Source organism: Symphalangus syndactylus, chromosome 5 (genome assembly GCF_028878055.3).
Source record: "Symphalangus syndactylus isolate Jambi chromosome 5, NHGRI_mSymSyn1-v2.1_pri, whole genome shotgun sequence".
Classification (NCBI taxonomy): Eukaryota; Metazoa; Chordata; class Mammalia; order Primates; family Hylobatidae; genus Symphalangus; species Symphalangus syndactylus.
The window spans coordinates 101,115,213-101,132,047 of NC_072427.2; the positions used below are offsets into that span (position 1 = coordinate 101,115,213).

The 16,835-nt window shown below is 38.5% G+C and overlaps 1 protein-coding gene across 9 annotated transcripts in view; it reads right to left on the reverse strand.

Moving 5' to 3' along the window:
* USP16 (ubiquitin specific peptidase 16) overlaps positions 1–16,835 on the reverse strand; it is a 30,887-nt gene that overhangs the window by 13,401 nt on the left and 651 nt on the right. The window contains exons 2-12 of one of the 9 annotated variants that reach the window (XM_063640637.1): positions 16,348–16,410; positions 13,821–13,922; positions 13,394–13,486; positions 11,036–11,214; positions 6,891–6,994; positions 5,448–5,551; positions 4,363–4,550; positions 3,400–3,495; positions 2,676–2,806; positions 2,284–2,371; positions 843–921 (exon numbers count right to left, since the gene is read on the reverse strand). In XM_063640637.1, coding sequence (XP_063496707.1) covers positions 843–921; positions 2,284–2,371; positions 2,676–2,806; positions 3,400–3,495; positions 4,363–4,550; positions 5,448–5,551; positions 6,891–6,994; positions 11,036–11,214; positions 13,394–13,486; positions 13,821–13,881 — 1,123 coding nt within the window. In that variant the 5' untranslated portion in view covers positions 13,882–13,922; positions 16,348–16,410. Of the gene's footprint in view, positions 1–842; positions 922–2,283; positions 2,372–2,675; positions 2,807–3,399; positions 3,496–4,362; positions 4,551–5,447; positions 5,552–6,890; positions 6,995–11,035; positions 11,215–12,371; positions 12,493–13,393; positions 13,487–13,820; positions 13,923–16,347; positions 16,411–16,835 lie in introns of those variants that run through there. The other 8 variants (XM_055279394.2, XM_063640638.1, XM_063640636.1 and 5 more) reach the window with 8 other exon arrangements.

Consider the following 16,835-nt stretch of genomic DNA (forward strand, 5'->3'; position numbering starts at 1 on the left):
TAAAAACAAAAGAAAAACCTCAGGAAAATATTTCAAACAAAATCCTCCTTTTATTTTCCTATGCTCCCAGAAATAATCTTGATAAGTTTAATATAACTAAAAGCCATAATTTTACTACTTGGTCAGCCAATTTTCCAAATACGTGAAACCTATAAGCATTATTCAAATGATAATTTATGCAGAACCACACTTTTCTGACAGAAAATGCCAGCGGGGGTAATTCTCTCCATTACTGGCCAGGCTCTAAAGGGCACCAAGGAGGCAAAGAATTGCTATGAGTTGATTCAAATCTGTGCTTTATAATACAGTAGTCCTTAGTCACTTGTGGCTATTTAAATTTAATTACAATTAAATAAAAATAAAAATGTAGTTCCTCAGTTTCACCAGTCACATTTCAGGCGCCACACGTGCCTAGTTGCTTCTATATGGAACAGCAAAGATATAGAAGAGTTCCATCAACATAGGAAGTTCTACTGGGCAGATGTGTCCTAAATCTTTACATGCCACATAATAAGAACTAAGTTGGCGCCATGATTAATAAACCAACTACTGACAACTCACAGTAACAAATATAATTCATATATTACTGCTAATTATAATTTTAAGCTTTTGAAAAGTAAAACCGTAATTCATCTTAGTTCTATCTTTAATACATAAAAAGAATACACCATGGGTTAAAACTGTTCACTTTTGGAGCACTGAATAATTTTTACTAATCAACGTTGATAAAGAGAAATTATACGTTAACAACTGTGGACTTGGAAATACATGTGCCGGCAATCTTGTCCTAAGGTATAGAGGAATTCAACTATAGTGTTTTAGTTCAAAAAGACAGACATTACCTTTAACTTTATTTTTTAGTTCTTCATCCAATTTTTCAGTAGAATTACCAAATGCTTTAAGTATTCCTTTACTCACTCTCTAAAAGTAATAAAATGGATATATATATACTATTAAATTTTAAATTTTATTTTCCTTAGAAAATATGTAATCAAGTCAAGAAAGTGATCAGGATACGGCTCCCCATATTTACTAAGTAATTCCAAAGTCACATGTTCAAACTTAATTCAAGGAGCTAAAAAGGAATTATGCCACAAAACAATCACTAACCATTGAATAAAGGTATTATCTTATCATTTCAAGATCTTAAGCCTCTTCAAACCAAAGCTTTTCAGAACATGCCCACCTCCTTTGAGAAGAAACTGAAATAGCTTGTCCTACAAGCAGAATGATTACATGACAGCCATAGGGTCTGACTCCAGTGCTTAAAGCCCAGCTCCATTATTTCTGGGGGACCTTAAACTAGGTACTGGACTTCTCTACAGCCAATCTAGGCTACGGAATCAATCTATGGAATAGGAAAAAATCACAGTATCCACCTCGCAGAAACTTTGTGAGAACGAAGGGAATTAATACAAAACACTGAAAACAGTGATTGGCATAAAAATAAGTGCAAAATAAATATTAGTTATTATCACTATTATTAGTACTCATTAATTCATATCCCCAAATACATTATTTTATATCCTGGCAAGTAACAAAAATTTTAAAATGCAACAAATGTTCCAACTCTTACAAAATGAAAATACTTCCTAGGTTCAAAAAACAGTGTTAAATTAGACTCAGAATTAAGAGTAAGCGTGTGCTGCACTTGGGTTTGGGAGAAACAATTTCCAATATTTGGCAGCTCTCTTCGTACAGGTTAGTACAACAGAATCTTTAAAGAACATTAATGCTGTAAACATCAACTAAACTTAAGCCATCATGAGAAAGAGAATCACTGCTAATTCTCTGGATTCATTCTAATGGTGAAAACATACTAGTTGAAAAAGCTGGTGCAAGAAAAAATTTAAAAGTATGATGGCCTTAATAACTAGCTTTCAGGCCGGGCGCGGTGGCTCACGCCTGTAATCCCAGCACCTTGGGAGGCCGAGGCGGGCGGATCACGAGGTCAGGAGATCGAGACCATCCTGGCTAACACGGTGAAACCCCGTCTCTACTAAAAATACAAAAAAAAATTAGCCGGGCGAGGTGGTGGGCGCCTGTAGTCCCAGCTACGCGGGAGGCTGAGGCAGGAGAATGGCGTGAATGAACCCCGGGGGGCGGAGCCTGCAGTGAGCTGAGATCGCGCCACTGCATTCCAGCCTGGGTGAAAGAGCGAGACTCCGTCTCAAAAAAAAAAAAAAAAAACTAGCTTTCATTGTTTTAACTCATAAGGTATCAAATGAGACAGAAAGCTTATGAAGATAAGATTATAAAATACAATGGTCATAACATGCTAACTTGGTGTTCTTCTGCTCTCATCCCATCCAATAAATAGCGAAGCAGCTCCTGGCTGTCTTGCTGCTGATAGCCTTTAAACCGCACTGCTCTAGAGAAAAACAAAAAGACAGAAAAGTAATCTTCAGTCTACTAAGAAATCTTTGGATCATATCCCAAATCTCAGAGGTTCTGGTTTCTACAAATTTCTGTTTAGTCCATTAACACCCTTGGGAGATATAACTATCACATAAAATATATTTTAAAATCCAAACGAAAAAAACCTATGCCTTTTGTATATAGAGGGTTGACTAAATGTAATGCTATTAATATTTTTATATTTTACTATTTAATATTAATATTATTTCTCAGCATCTCACTGAGGCACTGAAAGCACAATCGAAGTGGATACTCACTTTTTACAGACCTGAGAAAAGAGTTCTTTCGGTGTCACAACCCCCTTTTTGGTCTCTTGCATCTCATTAAGAAACTGGCTCATGGCTAAAGTTAGAGGGCCTGGAGGCTCAAGATTTATTTCTAACGGTTCCTGAATATGGGAAAAGAAATTACTTTCTTCAGTCAAATTTTGGAATCACTGACTTTACTAAAATCTAATTAGTTAACATATACTGCCAATGTTCCTGACAGAACTGCCCTATTTAAAAGTTTAAAATGTACATCAAAAGAGATAGAAACTGTTTGGTCACAGACTGTCTTATGCAGAATTCAGCTCTACTATTTTAGTTTTAGATTATCCAGAACACTTACTACCTTAGAGTTGAAAGAGCCAAAGCAAAATGTAAATAATAAAAATGGATAAGGCAATATTTATCTGGTTACACAGCTCTTAAGTCACCTTAAAGATGTTAAAAATAATAATGTAAGCCTAAGGCTTCACAAACATATACACATTCCCAAGAAGGAAGCTTAACACTCGAGCATAGAAAAACAGAGCACACACAGAGCAAACAGATGTAAAGGCTCCTTATAACTTCTATTAGCCTGAAACTGTTTAACTCAATAGCCTAAAGTAAAACAAAACAAACAAAAACGGGAAATGAGTGTCAATTATTTAAAATAATTTAGGAAACACACATTCAGAGAGGAACGTTACAGACTAGAAAAGTTTAAAGAACATACTGTTAATGCCAAATCAGGTGGTTCAATTTTTACAATTGTTCCAGACATTTTCACTTCTTTTAGTAGTTCTCTAAGCACTGGTGTTTGTGACAAGTTCTAGAATGAAGGGTGAAAAAAAAGAGAAAAATTATTTAAAGGCAAATCAACTCAAATACTTCTTAAGTGTCTATCCTATCAAAACAGAAAATCATGACCAACAATGAAAACTCTACACTTGGAAAATGAAAAGTTACAGATGCTTCTCTTCCCTACACTATTTGGGTAATAACTGCTTCAGTTCTGAGCTTATTCATCACCTCAGTGGGGCATTCTCCCACCACCCAATCAGAAGTAGCTATCCCCAGTCCTCCCCCATAATTCTCTCACAACCACTTACCACCATCTGCAGCTACATATTTGCTTCTGTATGAGGTTATCCTGTGTTTCCGCCACCCAAGTGCAAACTCCATGAAAGCAGCAGCAATATTTGTTTCAAACCCACTGCACCCGAGTGCTCACCAAAGTGTCTTACTGTCATGCAAAAAACTTTCCTTAAGTTTTCTTTGGCCAGGCGTGGTGTAATCCACGCCTTTAATCCAAACACTTTGGGTGCAAAGTGGGTGGACTGCTTGAGCCCAGGAGTTCAAGACTAGCCTAGGCAACATGGCGAAACCTCGTCTCTACAAAAGACACAAAAACTAGCTAGGAGTGGTGGCGCATGCCTGTAGTCCCAGCTACTCTGGAGGCTAAGGTAGGAGGATTGCTTGAGCCCAAGAGGCAGAGGCTGCAGTGAGATTGTGCCACTGCACTCCAGCTGAGTGACAGAGTGAGACCCTGTCTCAAAAAAAAAAAAAAAAAAAAAGAAAGCTTTATTTGGATACATAGAAATAAATTACTTAGGGGGAAAAAAACTCAATAATGTAAGTAGCAGATTCTATGAGGAAAAGAACAGTTTTTTTTAAAGGGAAAAAAATGACAATGTACCTGCATAACTGCATTGAAGAAACACGTGTTTCCCAAATTACTGAGTCCTTTCACAGTTATCTGGGAAGGAGAATTCACGGGAGGATTCTCTTTAGCCATGTTTTCCTTCTTTTCTCTCTCTTGTTCATTCTTACTCTCTTTTTCTAATTTTTTATTTTCAAGTTCAATATTTCCATTATCTTTCTCTGCTTTAAAAAAAGAAGAAAAGATTTAGTAAAATGTGTGATATAGTCATATCAAATGCAGAAGTATACTTGGGAAACAGTACTAGAGTTTGTGAGTTTACCTAGAGTTATTATTTCCAAACCACCCACCCATTTGATTTTAAATAAATACAGGTAAATTGCCATCCAAAAAAAAAAAAAAATCCCAATAAACAAAAAATACTCAGACCTAAAGTATGCATTAGTTTGACAAATGAAACCAAACAGTATGTGCTTTGGTATAAATCTCCCTTTTTCACTGCACAAAAATTCTCTACAAATGAACACATCTTACCTTGTGAAATTAAGAATATAAAACAATCAAGAACGTGGACATGAAATAAATTTTTTAATGAATTCTGTGGGTCAAAAATCAATCCTAAACTAAAAAACAAATAATTCTGGCTCTGACAAAGATACTTGTGACAATAAAAACTTAAAAAATATGCTTAAAGCAAATGCTGTATGTCAGACAATTAATTTAATTATGCATGGAAAGAACCTAAGAAATATCTGACCATTAGAAGGAATCACAAATACTTTACTTTTATGTTATCCCAGCAGACAGACTGAAATCTTGCTATTATAAAATGTACTACAGTAAGAACAGTCTAAGGTAGGTCTATAGTAAGCCTGGCTAGGGTTATTGGAACAGGCCTACTGGCCATTACCTTAGTCTATGGCCTTCATCACATCTGACTAGATCACTTCGCACATCCCTTCTAATACCTTATAGTTAAACCAAAAATAGTTTCATAGTTTGAAATCAACCATAACTAATGTTACTCAGCTGTATGTAATGCTAGGGAGTATAATAAATCTAAGTATCAGCAGAAACATAAATCAACATTTGGTGTATATTAAAGAAACAAATTACTTTACCTGGCTTTGGAGTTGTAATGCCGGCTTGTTTTCTAACATAATCAACCACTTGACCCAATTGGTTTGAACTACAGTACTGGACCTCATTATCACATATGTAACACCTGTGACCCAAAAATCAGTGATGAAAAATGACAAAATGACAACTAAAAAGGGGGAGACAAATAATAATTCCTGGAATCCAAAGTGTGTAACTGCCAATTTATTCTATTAAAGAAACTGAACGTAAAAATTCTGTTTTCCTGAAGAAGACTATGCATATTAACTCTGGTTTATTATTAATAAAATTAGCCAGAATTATAGCTGCACATAAGTGGTACGATGAATTACTCCAAATGTTTTGCTTTACTGGTTATAACATTGAAGTCAAAAGATTTGTTTACATATATTTTAAAATACAGAATTACAATAACAAAAATAACAACTTTTTTTTGTTGTTTTGTTTTTTGTTTTTTTTTTCAGACAGGAGTCTCGCTCTGTTGCCCAGGCTGAGTGCAGTGGCAGGATTTCGGCTCACTGCAAGCTCCATCTCCTGGGTTCATGCCATTCTCCTACCTCAGCCTCCTGAGTAGCTGGGACTACAGGCGCCCGCCACCACGCCCAGCTAATTTTTTTTTGTATTTTTAGTAGAGATGGGGTTTCAACGTGTTAGCCAGACAAAAGTAACAACTTTTACAATTGAAAGATGCCATTCAAGCCAGGCACGGTGGCTCATGCCTGTAATCCCAGCACTTTGGGAGGCCGAGGCATGCGGATCACAAGAGGATCACGAGGTCGGGAGTTTGAGACCAGCCTGACCAACACGGTGAAACCCCGTCTCTACTAAAAATACAAAAAATAGCCAGGCGTGGTGGTGCGTCCCTGTAATCTCAGCTACTAGGGAGGCTGAGGTAGGAGAATTGCTTGAACCTGGGAGGCGGAGGTTGTGGTGAGCCAAGATCACACCACTGCACTCCAGCCTGGGCGACAGAAAGAGATTCCGTCTCAAAAAAAAAAAAAAGATGTCATTCAGTGAAGACTACTGTGAAAATGATTTTTAAGACGTAAAACTCTGTTTTAATGATGTTACAACACAGCATCTATAACATGCCAGCCTGACATTTATTTTCATGAAAGTTCATAGCCAAAATTTTATTATAATCTTGTTTATCTGAAATTTGTTCTTAGCGTCCCTGTCTCCACTGTATGCCTTATAATATCACAAGCAAGAAAAACAAAGGGGGAAAGATTCTTAAGTCTTCTATGTTACAACTTTTGGGTTTGTGCAAACGTACAAGTAAAAGCTTCTCATAACACTACATTCTTTAGCTTTGTGAAAGTGATGGCATTTTAAAACATACTATGAAAATTTTAAATTGCTTTCTTCTTAAACATATTTAAAGATTTCCATTCTCTAATATTTCAAGTAATTTCCACCCAACAGGCAGAGGAACTGAAACTCACCACACACTCCAGTTGTCCAAACTAAGAACCAGACAGTGAGGTTCAGATCTTGGCGTCAGATAGTGCTTTAAGGCATGCTGCTCCTGAGAATTTCTGCCACAGCCCTAAAAAAATCATAATCATAAACCTCAAAGCCATAAAAGTTCAGCAAGAGGGGAGAAAGCATAATCTATCATAAACAAGGAAGTGGCTCATGAAATTCTGCCATTCTTACAATCATGAAAAGAAAATGTTAAATTCTAGAATCAGTATTTTGTTAAAACTTAAATATGCACAGGCAACTGAGAACATTTAAGTCAAAAAGTATTTAGAAAACCAGGCACTTGCTAGGTGCGGTGGCTCACACCTGTAATCCCAGCACTTTGGGAGGCCGAGGCCGGGGGATCACCTGAGGTCAGGAGTTCAAGACCAGCCTGACCAACATGGTGAAACCCCATTTCTACTAAAAATACAAAAATTAGCAGGGCGTGGTGGCACACGTCTGTAATCCCAGCTAATTAGGAGGCTGAGGCAGGAGAACTGCTTGAACTCAGGAGGCGGAGGTTGCAGTGAGCCAAGATCACACCACTGTACTCCAGCCTGGGCAACAAGAGCAAAAACTCCATCTCAAAATAAAATAAAAAAAAAAAGAAAACCATGCACCCAAAGTACTCTTCCTCTCCAACTTTCCAGCCCAAATTAAACCACACTAATGCAGTCACTCGTGAAGTCTGGTTTGGATTCCTTAACAGTCTCCTAAACATTCCCCTAACTTCAGCCTCATTCTTCACATGCATATTCTTTCAGTTTAATGTTCCTAAAACAAAGCTCTGTTCATACACAATTCAAAAATTATGAATTGCTCTCTTAAACTCCTAATAAACAAATCTGACACCCTCTGACCCCGACATATCTCTCCAGTGTTAACTCCCACATTCTCTTATTCACATACCAACGACCAGCTAAAAACACACTGAGCACTTTTCACAACTATGCAATTTTGTTCATATTATTCTATTTATTCAGAATCCTTTATGAACACTGCTACCTAATCAAATCCCATCCACTCTTCAAGATCTTGCTCAAAAGCTACCTCCTCCCAGAAGCCTATACTTCTCTCTCAGATGAGAAAATACTGTCTCCTTCCTTTAAACAAATTCTATAAAACATGGCATAAATTCCTAGTGGATTCCTTATTTTTTACCTTGTACTAACTATTGATATTTATATCCTTTCTCACCCGGTCTATAAATCCCAAAGGCTCAAAGCAATAGACTTAATCTATTACCAAATATTCTAGAACACAGAAGGTGGTCAAAAAGCACTACTTAAACAAGTAAATGGGAGACTTTTACCTAAAAGATGTATCGACTTATTCATAAAAGAACATGACTGAAACCTCTGCTTCCAGCTAGTCAGATCACTGCTAAGAAACATATCTTCACTGTGTATCTACTGGAACCAGTCTATCAACTTTTGGAACACAGTACAACAACCGGTCCTGTTTCCATTGCAGCTAGAGATATACTTTGGAGAAGAAATATACATTGGTAGTTTCTAATTCCTTAACTGTGATACCAAACACTATTCGCTTAATTTATCCCACTCAACATTTAATTACAAAACAAATGAATTAACATTTGATACGATTTTTGAAAATTACAACATTTGAGATCATTTGAAACATATAGTTGTCTTGATACAACAGTTAAGAATCATTAGCTAACAGTGCCAAAGGTATCTAGTGGGAAAAAAGTTAACAGTTAATACTGACATGTCTTACTCTTATGAATTAAAAAGGTAGCAAGTAAAATTTGTAACACAAAACATATTCCGAAAAACTGAAATAGCAAAGTCTATTCATACTCACCATATGTATTTAAAAGGTTACAATTAAACCTTTCAAACACAAGTAAACAATATTCTTTTCTCACATACAGATTTTTTTAACTGACCACAATGAGATATCAGTATATAACTATTATGATGGCTAAAAAAAACTGTGACAATTGTAAATGCTGGCAAAAACGAAGAAAAAGTGAATCATTCATACACTGCTAGTAAGAATATAAAAGGTAGAGTCACTGTGAAAAAATAGTTTGGCAGTTTCTTAAAAAACTAAACATTAAATTGCCTAGCACCCAGCAATTGCACTCTTGGACATTTACCCTAGAGAAATGAAATCTAAGTTCACACAAAAACCTGTACACAAATGTTAATAGCAGCTTTATTTGTAATCACCAAAAAATGGGATCAGCCCAGATGTTGTCCTTCGACAGGTAAACAGTAAAAACAAGCTGTGGTACATATATACCATAAAATATGCTCAGTAATAAAAAAAGAACAAACTTGATACAGCTTTGATAAAACTTCGGGTGATTATGCTGAGTGAAAAAGCCAATCCTGGCTGGGCATGGTGGCTCATACCTATCACCTTAGCACTTTGGGAGGCCCAGGGGGGTGGATCACTTGAGCCCAGGAGTTCAAGAGCAGCCTGGGCAGTATACCAAAACCACATCTCTACAAAAAATACAAAAATTAGCCAGGAGTGGTGGCATACAGGTGCAGTCCCAGCTACTCGGAAGGCTGAGGTGGGAGGATCACTTGAGCCTGGGAGGTGAAGGCTGCCATGAGCCGTGATTATACCACTGAACTCCAGCCTGGGTGAGAGAGTGAGACCCTGTCTCAAAAAAAGAAAAAAGAAAAAGCCAATCCCCAAATGTTGCACACTGTATGACTCCATTTACATAACATTTTTGATGAAATGACTAAATTTAGAAATACAGAATAGAATGGTGGTTGCCTGGGGCTGGAGGGAGTGGTGGCAGTAGGGAGGTGGGTATGATTATACAAGGGCAACACAAGAGATCCCTGTGATATTCAACTATTTAGTATCGTGACTATGGTGGTGAAGAATCTACACAGGTGACAAAAGTATACAGAATGTAATATACATGTACACATACACACATGCACAAAAGAGAAGTCAAACTCAGGAGATCTGATTGAGATGGGTGTGTTGTATCAATCTCAATACCCTGGTTGTGATATTATACTCATTTTGTAAAATGTTACCACTGCGGGACTCTGAGCAAAATGCATAGGGATTTCTCTGTATTATTTATTAGATCTGCATGTGGATCTATAATAACCTCAATAAGATTTTCAATTTGAAAACATGTGAAAAAAAAAAAAAATCCTAGCTGGGCGCAGTCGCTCACGACTGTACTCCTAGCACTTTGAGGGAGCCAAGGCGAATGGATCACTTGAAATCAGGAGTTTGAGACCAGCCTGGCCAACATGGCAAAACCCCATCTCTACTAAAAATACAAAAATCAGCTGGGCGTGGTGGCACATGCCTGTAATTCCAGCTACTTGGAGACTGAGGCAGGAAAACTGCTTGAACCTGGGAGGTGGAGGTTGCCGTGAGCCAAGATTGTGCCACTGCACTCCAGCCTGGGTGACAGAGTGAGACCGCATCTCAAAAAGACAACAAAAAACTGGCTATCTGCCTCATCTTGAAGCCTCATGACTTCATGACTACTGCCTAGTAGCCCAATTTCCTAACATATAAGCTTAACTTGCCACCACTAAGGGTAACTGAGAGGCCCTGACTTCAGTACCAGGGTAATAACTGTGAGCTGGTAGACACTGTGATGTGCCAGCCAGACATGCCCTCACTGCCAAAGATCAAGGTACTACTCATTCCCCCAGGTGCTGAGAATGTGGCCGGCTGAGAGCTCACAGTCTAGTCCATCTATCCCCAGGAATCAGTCTCAACAAAAGGGAGCTGCCTTGCCCAAGGTTACTTCCTGCTCTAGGGCAGGCCACATCCAATGACTGGTCTATGCACAGGTAGAAAGGTCTAGCTCCTTGCCTCAATTCAGGCAAGAGATGACTGTGGGATTGGCTGAGACCCTGTTGCCACTGCCTCTTCATTCAACTTCTCCCTATGCTTAATCTTGCTTCCCTTACTTTTACTGGTGTGGTACCAGAGAACACTCTACCACCTATACACACATCTCAGACTCAGAACTGGTTCCCCAGAGAACATGATCTATGTTACTAGCATCCTTTTACCCATACTGTACTTTCAGGTAATACCTTCTAAAGTAAGTTCAAAGAGTTTTCTAAAACCCCATATTGATCTTAAAACGTAAGCATACCTGATGGCCACATTTAAGACATAGCCAAACTGAAGGCTTTTCTTCTGTTTCTTCTTCAGCTTTATCTTTCACTTTATTGTCAGTCTTACAGTCTTGGCAGATATTCCATTCCACATTCACTAAAGCCTTTTTCAAGTTACCTTGTTCCAATCCTTTTCTAATGTGTCTGCACATAGGCTCTACCAAAACAAATAATAGACAAGGAATATATAAGGTCAAAAATGACTTTTCTTCAGTTAATCTCAAAACTTACCCTTGATTCACATTTCAAAAATGACATTTACTCTATAAACTGTTAAGATATTCTGAACTTAAAATTGTTTGATATTTGAATAATATGAGATGAATATGTGAGAAAGAGATTTGATACAAATTTGTGAAGTTTTGCTTTCTTGAAGTCCTAAATATAACCACCACTGTCCCCCACTACAAATTCATTTCAATTTATTTGGCTATTTCCTTTAAATTAAGGCCCTTCATCATATTTATGATTCTCTTTATCTTTAAAGATTTGTAGAAAAAGTCCTTCATTCAGTCAATAATACACCTACTATAGGGCAGGCACTGTGCTAGACGCTCAGGAGCCCAAAATTGACCAAGTCACAGCTGTTTTCTTTGAGTAGCTCACATTCCAGAAGGAAAGGCAGCTAAATAAATTAATGTATAAGAATCTCCGAAACATGGTATAGCAGCACAAGAGAAGGCTAAAGTCACCAAAAGTTTCACAGGGGAGGTAACATCTGTGCAATCCTAGAAGATAATAATAGTAATAAAAATTGCTGATATTAATTAAATACGTCCTATGAACTTTGTTAAATGTTTTGAATACATTATCCCATTTAATCCTTACAGTGACCCTAGAAGACACTATTATTTCCAATGACAAATGAGAAAACTAGGATTTAGTGCCCACATAACTACTGAGTATCTATGCAAGAATTTAGACTCAAGTCTTTCAGACGTCATAGCTCACACTCTAAACTGCGACCTCAGGGAGTGAAGGGCAATCTGAAAATGCCAATGCCAAGAACAAAAACATGTAAAAGTGCATGCTGTCTCCCCAGATGATGGAGTTAAACAATGTGTAAAAATGAGCAGTTGAACCTGAGGCTGAAAACTCTGTTGGGGCAAAGATAAGTAAAGAGCTTTGCAAACCACTCTACAGTGCTGAGTTGTTTCAGGAACACTGGAGGTTTAGAAACTAGTCAAGTGGCATAATTAGCTTTATGTCCAATGATCTTGCACCAAGAAAAGAAATATAAATGCAAATGAGATCAGGTGGAAAAACTACCAAATCTCAGTAGTCAAAGAAATAGAAACTAGAAAAAGAAGGTACCCTTTTTTTTGAGACGGAGTCTTGCTCTGTTGCCCAGGCTGGAGTGCAGTGGTGCAATCTTGGCTCACTGCAAGCTCTGCCTCGCAGGTTCACGCCATTCTCCTGCCTCAGCCTCCCAAGTAGCTGGGACTACAGGTGCCTGCCACCATGCCCGGCTAATTTTTTTTATGTTTAGTAGAGACGGGGTTTCACCGTGTTAGCCAGGATGGTCTCGATCTCCTGACCTCGTGATCCGTCCGCCTCAGCCTCCCAGAGTGCTGGAATTACAGGCGTGAGCCACCGCACCCAGTCAGAAGGTACCCTTTTTTAACTATCAAATCAGCACAGATGTTTACAGATGATACTAACCAGTGCTGATGAAGGTTCAGGGAAATGGGCACTTTACTACACTGCTAGGGGGCCTGGAAATTAGTAAAACATTTCTGGATGGCAATTTAGCAACAGAATCAAAAGAGTCTTAAAAATGTTTACACCCTTCGATTCAAAAATTATATATGTGTATTAGGAAAATATTTGGATATACACAGAGATTTAGCTATAAAGTTGTTTACTACTGAGCCATTCATAATACTAAAAAGTTAAAGATTACCTAAATCTGTAACAGTAGAAAATTATCTAAATAAATTATGAAATATGCATCCATGGTCTTTGCTAAATGCAATAATATGCTATTAAAAATGTTGTTGAAGGTCGGGCGCGGTGGCTCACACCTGTAATCCCAGCACTTTGGGAGGCTGAGGCAAGTGGATCACTTGAGGTCAGGAGTTCAAGACCAGCCTGGCCAACATGGTGAAACCCTGTCTCTACTAAAAATGTAAAAATTGGCTGGATGTGGTGGAGCATACCTGTAATCCCAGCTACTCACGAGGCTGAGACAGGAGAACCGCTTGAACCGTCAAGGCAAAGGCTGCAGTGAGCTGAGATCACGCTACTGCACTCCAGCCTAGGCAACAGAGCCAGACTCCATCTCAGAAAAAAAAAAAAAAAAACAGATGTAGAAAGTCAGGCGCAGTGGCTCTCACGTGTAATCCCAGCACTTCTGGAGGCCGAAGCAGGCAGATCACTCGAGGCCAGGAGTTCAAGATCAGCCTGACCAACACAGGGAAACACCGTCTCTATTAAAAAAAAAAAAAAAAAATTAGCTGGGTGTGGTGGGATGTGTCTGTAATCCCAGCTACTCAGAGGCTGAGGCACAAGAGAACCGTTTGAACCTGGGAGGCGGAGGTTGCAGTGAGCTGAGATTGCACCACTGCACTCCAGCCTGGGCGACAGAGCGAGACTCTCAAAAAAAAAAAAAAAAAAAGTAGAAGACTATTAAATGACATATAGATACAAATATTATATTAAAATGCAGATAATATAACAATATGCAGTTCTATACCATTTTCATATTTTAAAACATATTCATTTAGAGATACAAACATTAAAGATTCAATCAATGAAATATACCTAAAGTTTCAGAGGAATCATCGATTGGAACAGTTTTTCCCTTTGTCCGTTTCTTTCCCATGTTGGCACTTTATGGATTACTTACTGACACAAAATAACAATCTAGAAAACAAGATAAAGTTAGCTTGACCAAAAAAAAAAGTATGTCTTATATTTCTCTATGAGACAGTAATATAACTAAGCCACATATATTATGCACGTCTATCACACTGTAATTTACAAACACCAATCACATATAATCATCTAATCTAATTTTCAGCAGGAACTCAAGTAGATAGAATAGTTATCTCCTGTTTTTCATAGCATAGGAAAGTGATTCTTAGCAAGCTTAAGAGGTTTTCTTTTTTTTTTTTTTTTTTTTTTTTTTTTTTTTTTTTTTTTTTTTTTTTTGAGACGGAGTCTTTGCTCTTTCACCCAGGCTGGAGTGCAGTGGCGCAATCTCGGCTCACTGCAAGCTCCGCCTCCCGGGTTCACGCCATTCTCCTGCCTCAGCCTCTCCGAGTAGCTGGGACTACAGGCGCCCGCCACCACGCCCGGCTAATTTTTTGTATTTTTTAGTAGAGACGGGGTTTCACCGTGGTCTCGATCTCCTGACCTTGTGATCCGCCCGCCTCGGCCTCCCAAAGTGCTGGGATTACAAGCGTGAGCCACCGCGCCCGGCCAAGAGGTTTTCAATATATGTAAAGGTCAGGAGAGAACCTTGGTCATCTTACACAGATCTTGAACAGTCTCAGAACTTGATACTGTTAGGAAGCTGACTCCTCACTAAATACATGTGAAATAATGGTGGCACTTTAATCAGAAAACTGATTTTCTTCCTTCTAAGCTACCTTTCTTAGCTCTGCAGTCTATGCAAATTAAATTGACAATTTCTCTAATAAAAATTAAAAATAATTCTAACAACCTCCTGAAGGGAGTTAGAAAATTTCCAAAATGGCTTCAAAGCCAAATACAAAAAGTGATACCCTATTGTGCATTTTCCACACCAGGATTTCCTATGCGTATCAGCTAAATGGAAATTGATTACAACTGCATTCTCAACTATTTACATTATTATATTATTGCCAAAACCACTTTGGAAGGCTATGACAAATCTAGCTGCACATCAAATCTTCACCTTTTTAGTCAACAATTCAAACTTAGAAAACATGAAAGGTGCTAAAAGTACATACAGGTCTACCTAATTATATAGAATTATAGATTTTAGAAATAAATACAAAAAATAGCACCCAAGTTCTTGCCTCCAATCCAACTCACTCTAATCAGTGTGGGAGCTCAGTACTAGATTCATCTCCCAGTTATGCCATTTTTATCATATCACTCTCTTGACTGAAAGCATTTAAGTTTCCCGGACCACACTCCCTAAACTTTGCACTCATAGGCCTTTATAAATTCGGCCCCAATGCTCGGCTAATCCTGACTCTATTACGCCTCAACAACAACAAAAAAACCCACTAAAGTTATAACTATACAGTGCTTTTGATCTTCAAAGCCCTTTCACAAACATTATCACATCGGATTTTCATAGGAACACTTTAAATAGAGGCATTTCACTCAAGGAGAAAAGTCAGGTAAAAAAAATGGTGAAAGATCTCACAAACGATGAGCTAAAAGGCAGATGTTGTCTGGCTGCGGTGGCTCACGCCTGTAATCCCAGCACTTTGGGAGATGGAGGTGGGAGGATGGCTTGAGGCCAGAAGTTCAAGACTAGCCTGGGCAACAAAGCGACACTCTATCTCTACCAAAAAAAGAAAAGGTAAAACGCAGATGTTTGGGTTTCAAGACCACCACTTTTTACCTGCCAATCAAGTCCGTCTGTTTTTTTTGCTTTTTTTTTTTTTGAGACGGAGTCTTGCTCTGTCGCCCAGGCTGGAATGCAGTGGCATGATCTCGGCTCACTGCAACCTCTGCCGCCCAGGGTTCAAGTGCTTCTCCTGCCTCAGCCTCCCGAATAGCTGGGATTACAGATGCCCACCACCACGCCCGGCTAATTTTTGTATTTTTAGTAGAGACGGGGTTTCACCATCTTGGCCAGGCTGGTCTGAACTCCTGACCTCGTGATCCACCTGCCTCGGCCTCCCAAAGTGCTGGGATTACAGGCGTGAGACACTGCACCTGGCCAAGTCCGTCTCTTGTACTCCACTCCAAAACACTTTGTACCCTCCCCGCCTTGATGTCTTTGATTTCTAGCTGTAATGTTCTTATCTAAATCTTACCAATCTTGCAAGCTCTCCATTTCAAGGAAGCCTTAGACAATCATTCTACTCTAAATTAACCTCTCCACTGAACTTCCCCAGTATTTATGGTATGCTCTAGTCATCTTGTCCCCTTATCCCATATTCTAGTGAATTTCTTAAATCTTTAATCTGGCTTTATGTTATTTCTCTAAGCAGAATCTAAAGTTCTTAGAAAAATAAATGATTTCAAGTATCGCTTTGGAACTGCCTATAATATCTAGCATAATGTTAGTACATAGCAGGTCCTGCAGAAATACTTCTTGCATTGAAATAGAAAAATAGAATAGTACCTGAGGCATAAAGGATGATTACAAGGTGCAAAGGTAGGTACATAAGAATGAAGCAAACAAGTTCTGGTGAAAAAGAAAAGGGTGAAAAATAAGAAGTCAGAAGTCTGCAGTAGCGAAGACAGACAGCACTAGTAAATTTGGTTTGAGGATTGCAGCAGCTTAGACTCCATAGGAAAACTTGAAAGACGAACTGTTAATTACTGCAGGCAGAGGACATAGAGGGGTCACTCCAGTGCTGCGGAAAGAGCCTCAGTAAAGTTCTGACAACTATAAAGGCAACTAATGAGTCATGAGGAGAGAATATTGTGACTTCCATCAGCTATAAAACATCAATAAACTTAATACACTTCCCAACTACTGTCATAGGATGAGCATTAACGTCTTAGTGAAATGACTCTTCGCAGGACTCCATACAAAATCTAAATCAAAGATAGTCTTGCCAGTTCTCATATTATTCCAAGTCTCTTCTCTCTCTGCCCTCCCAGTCT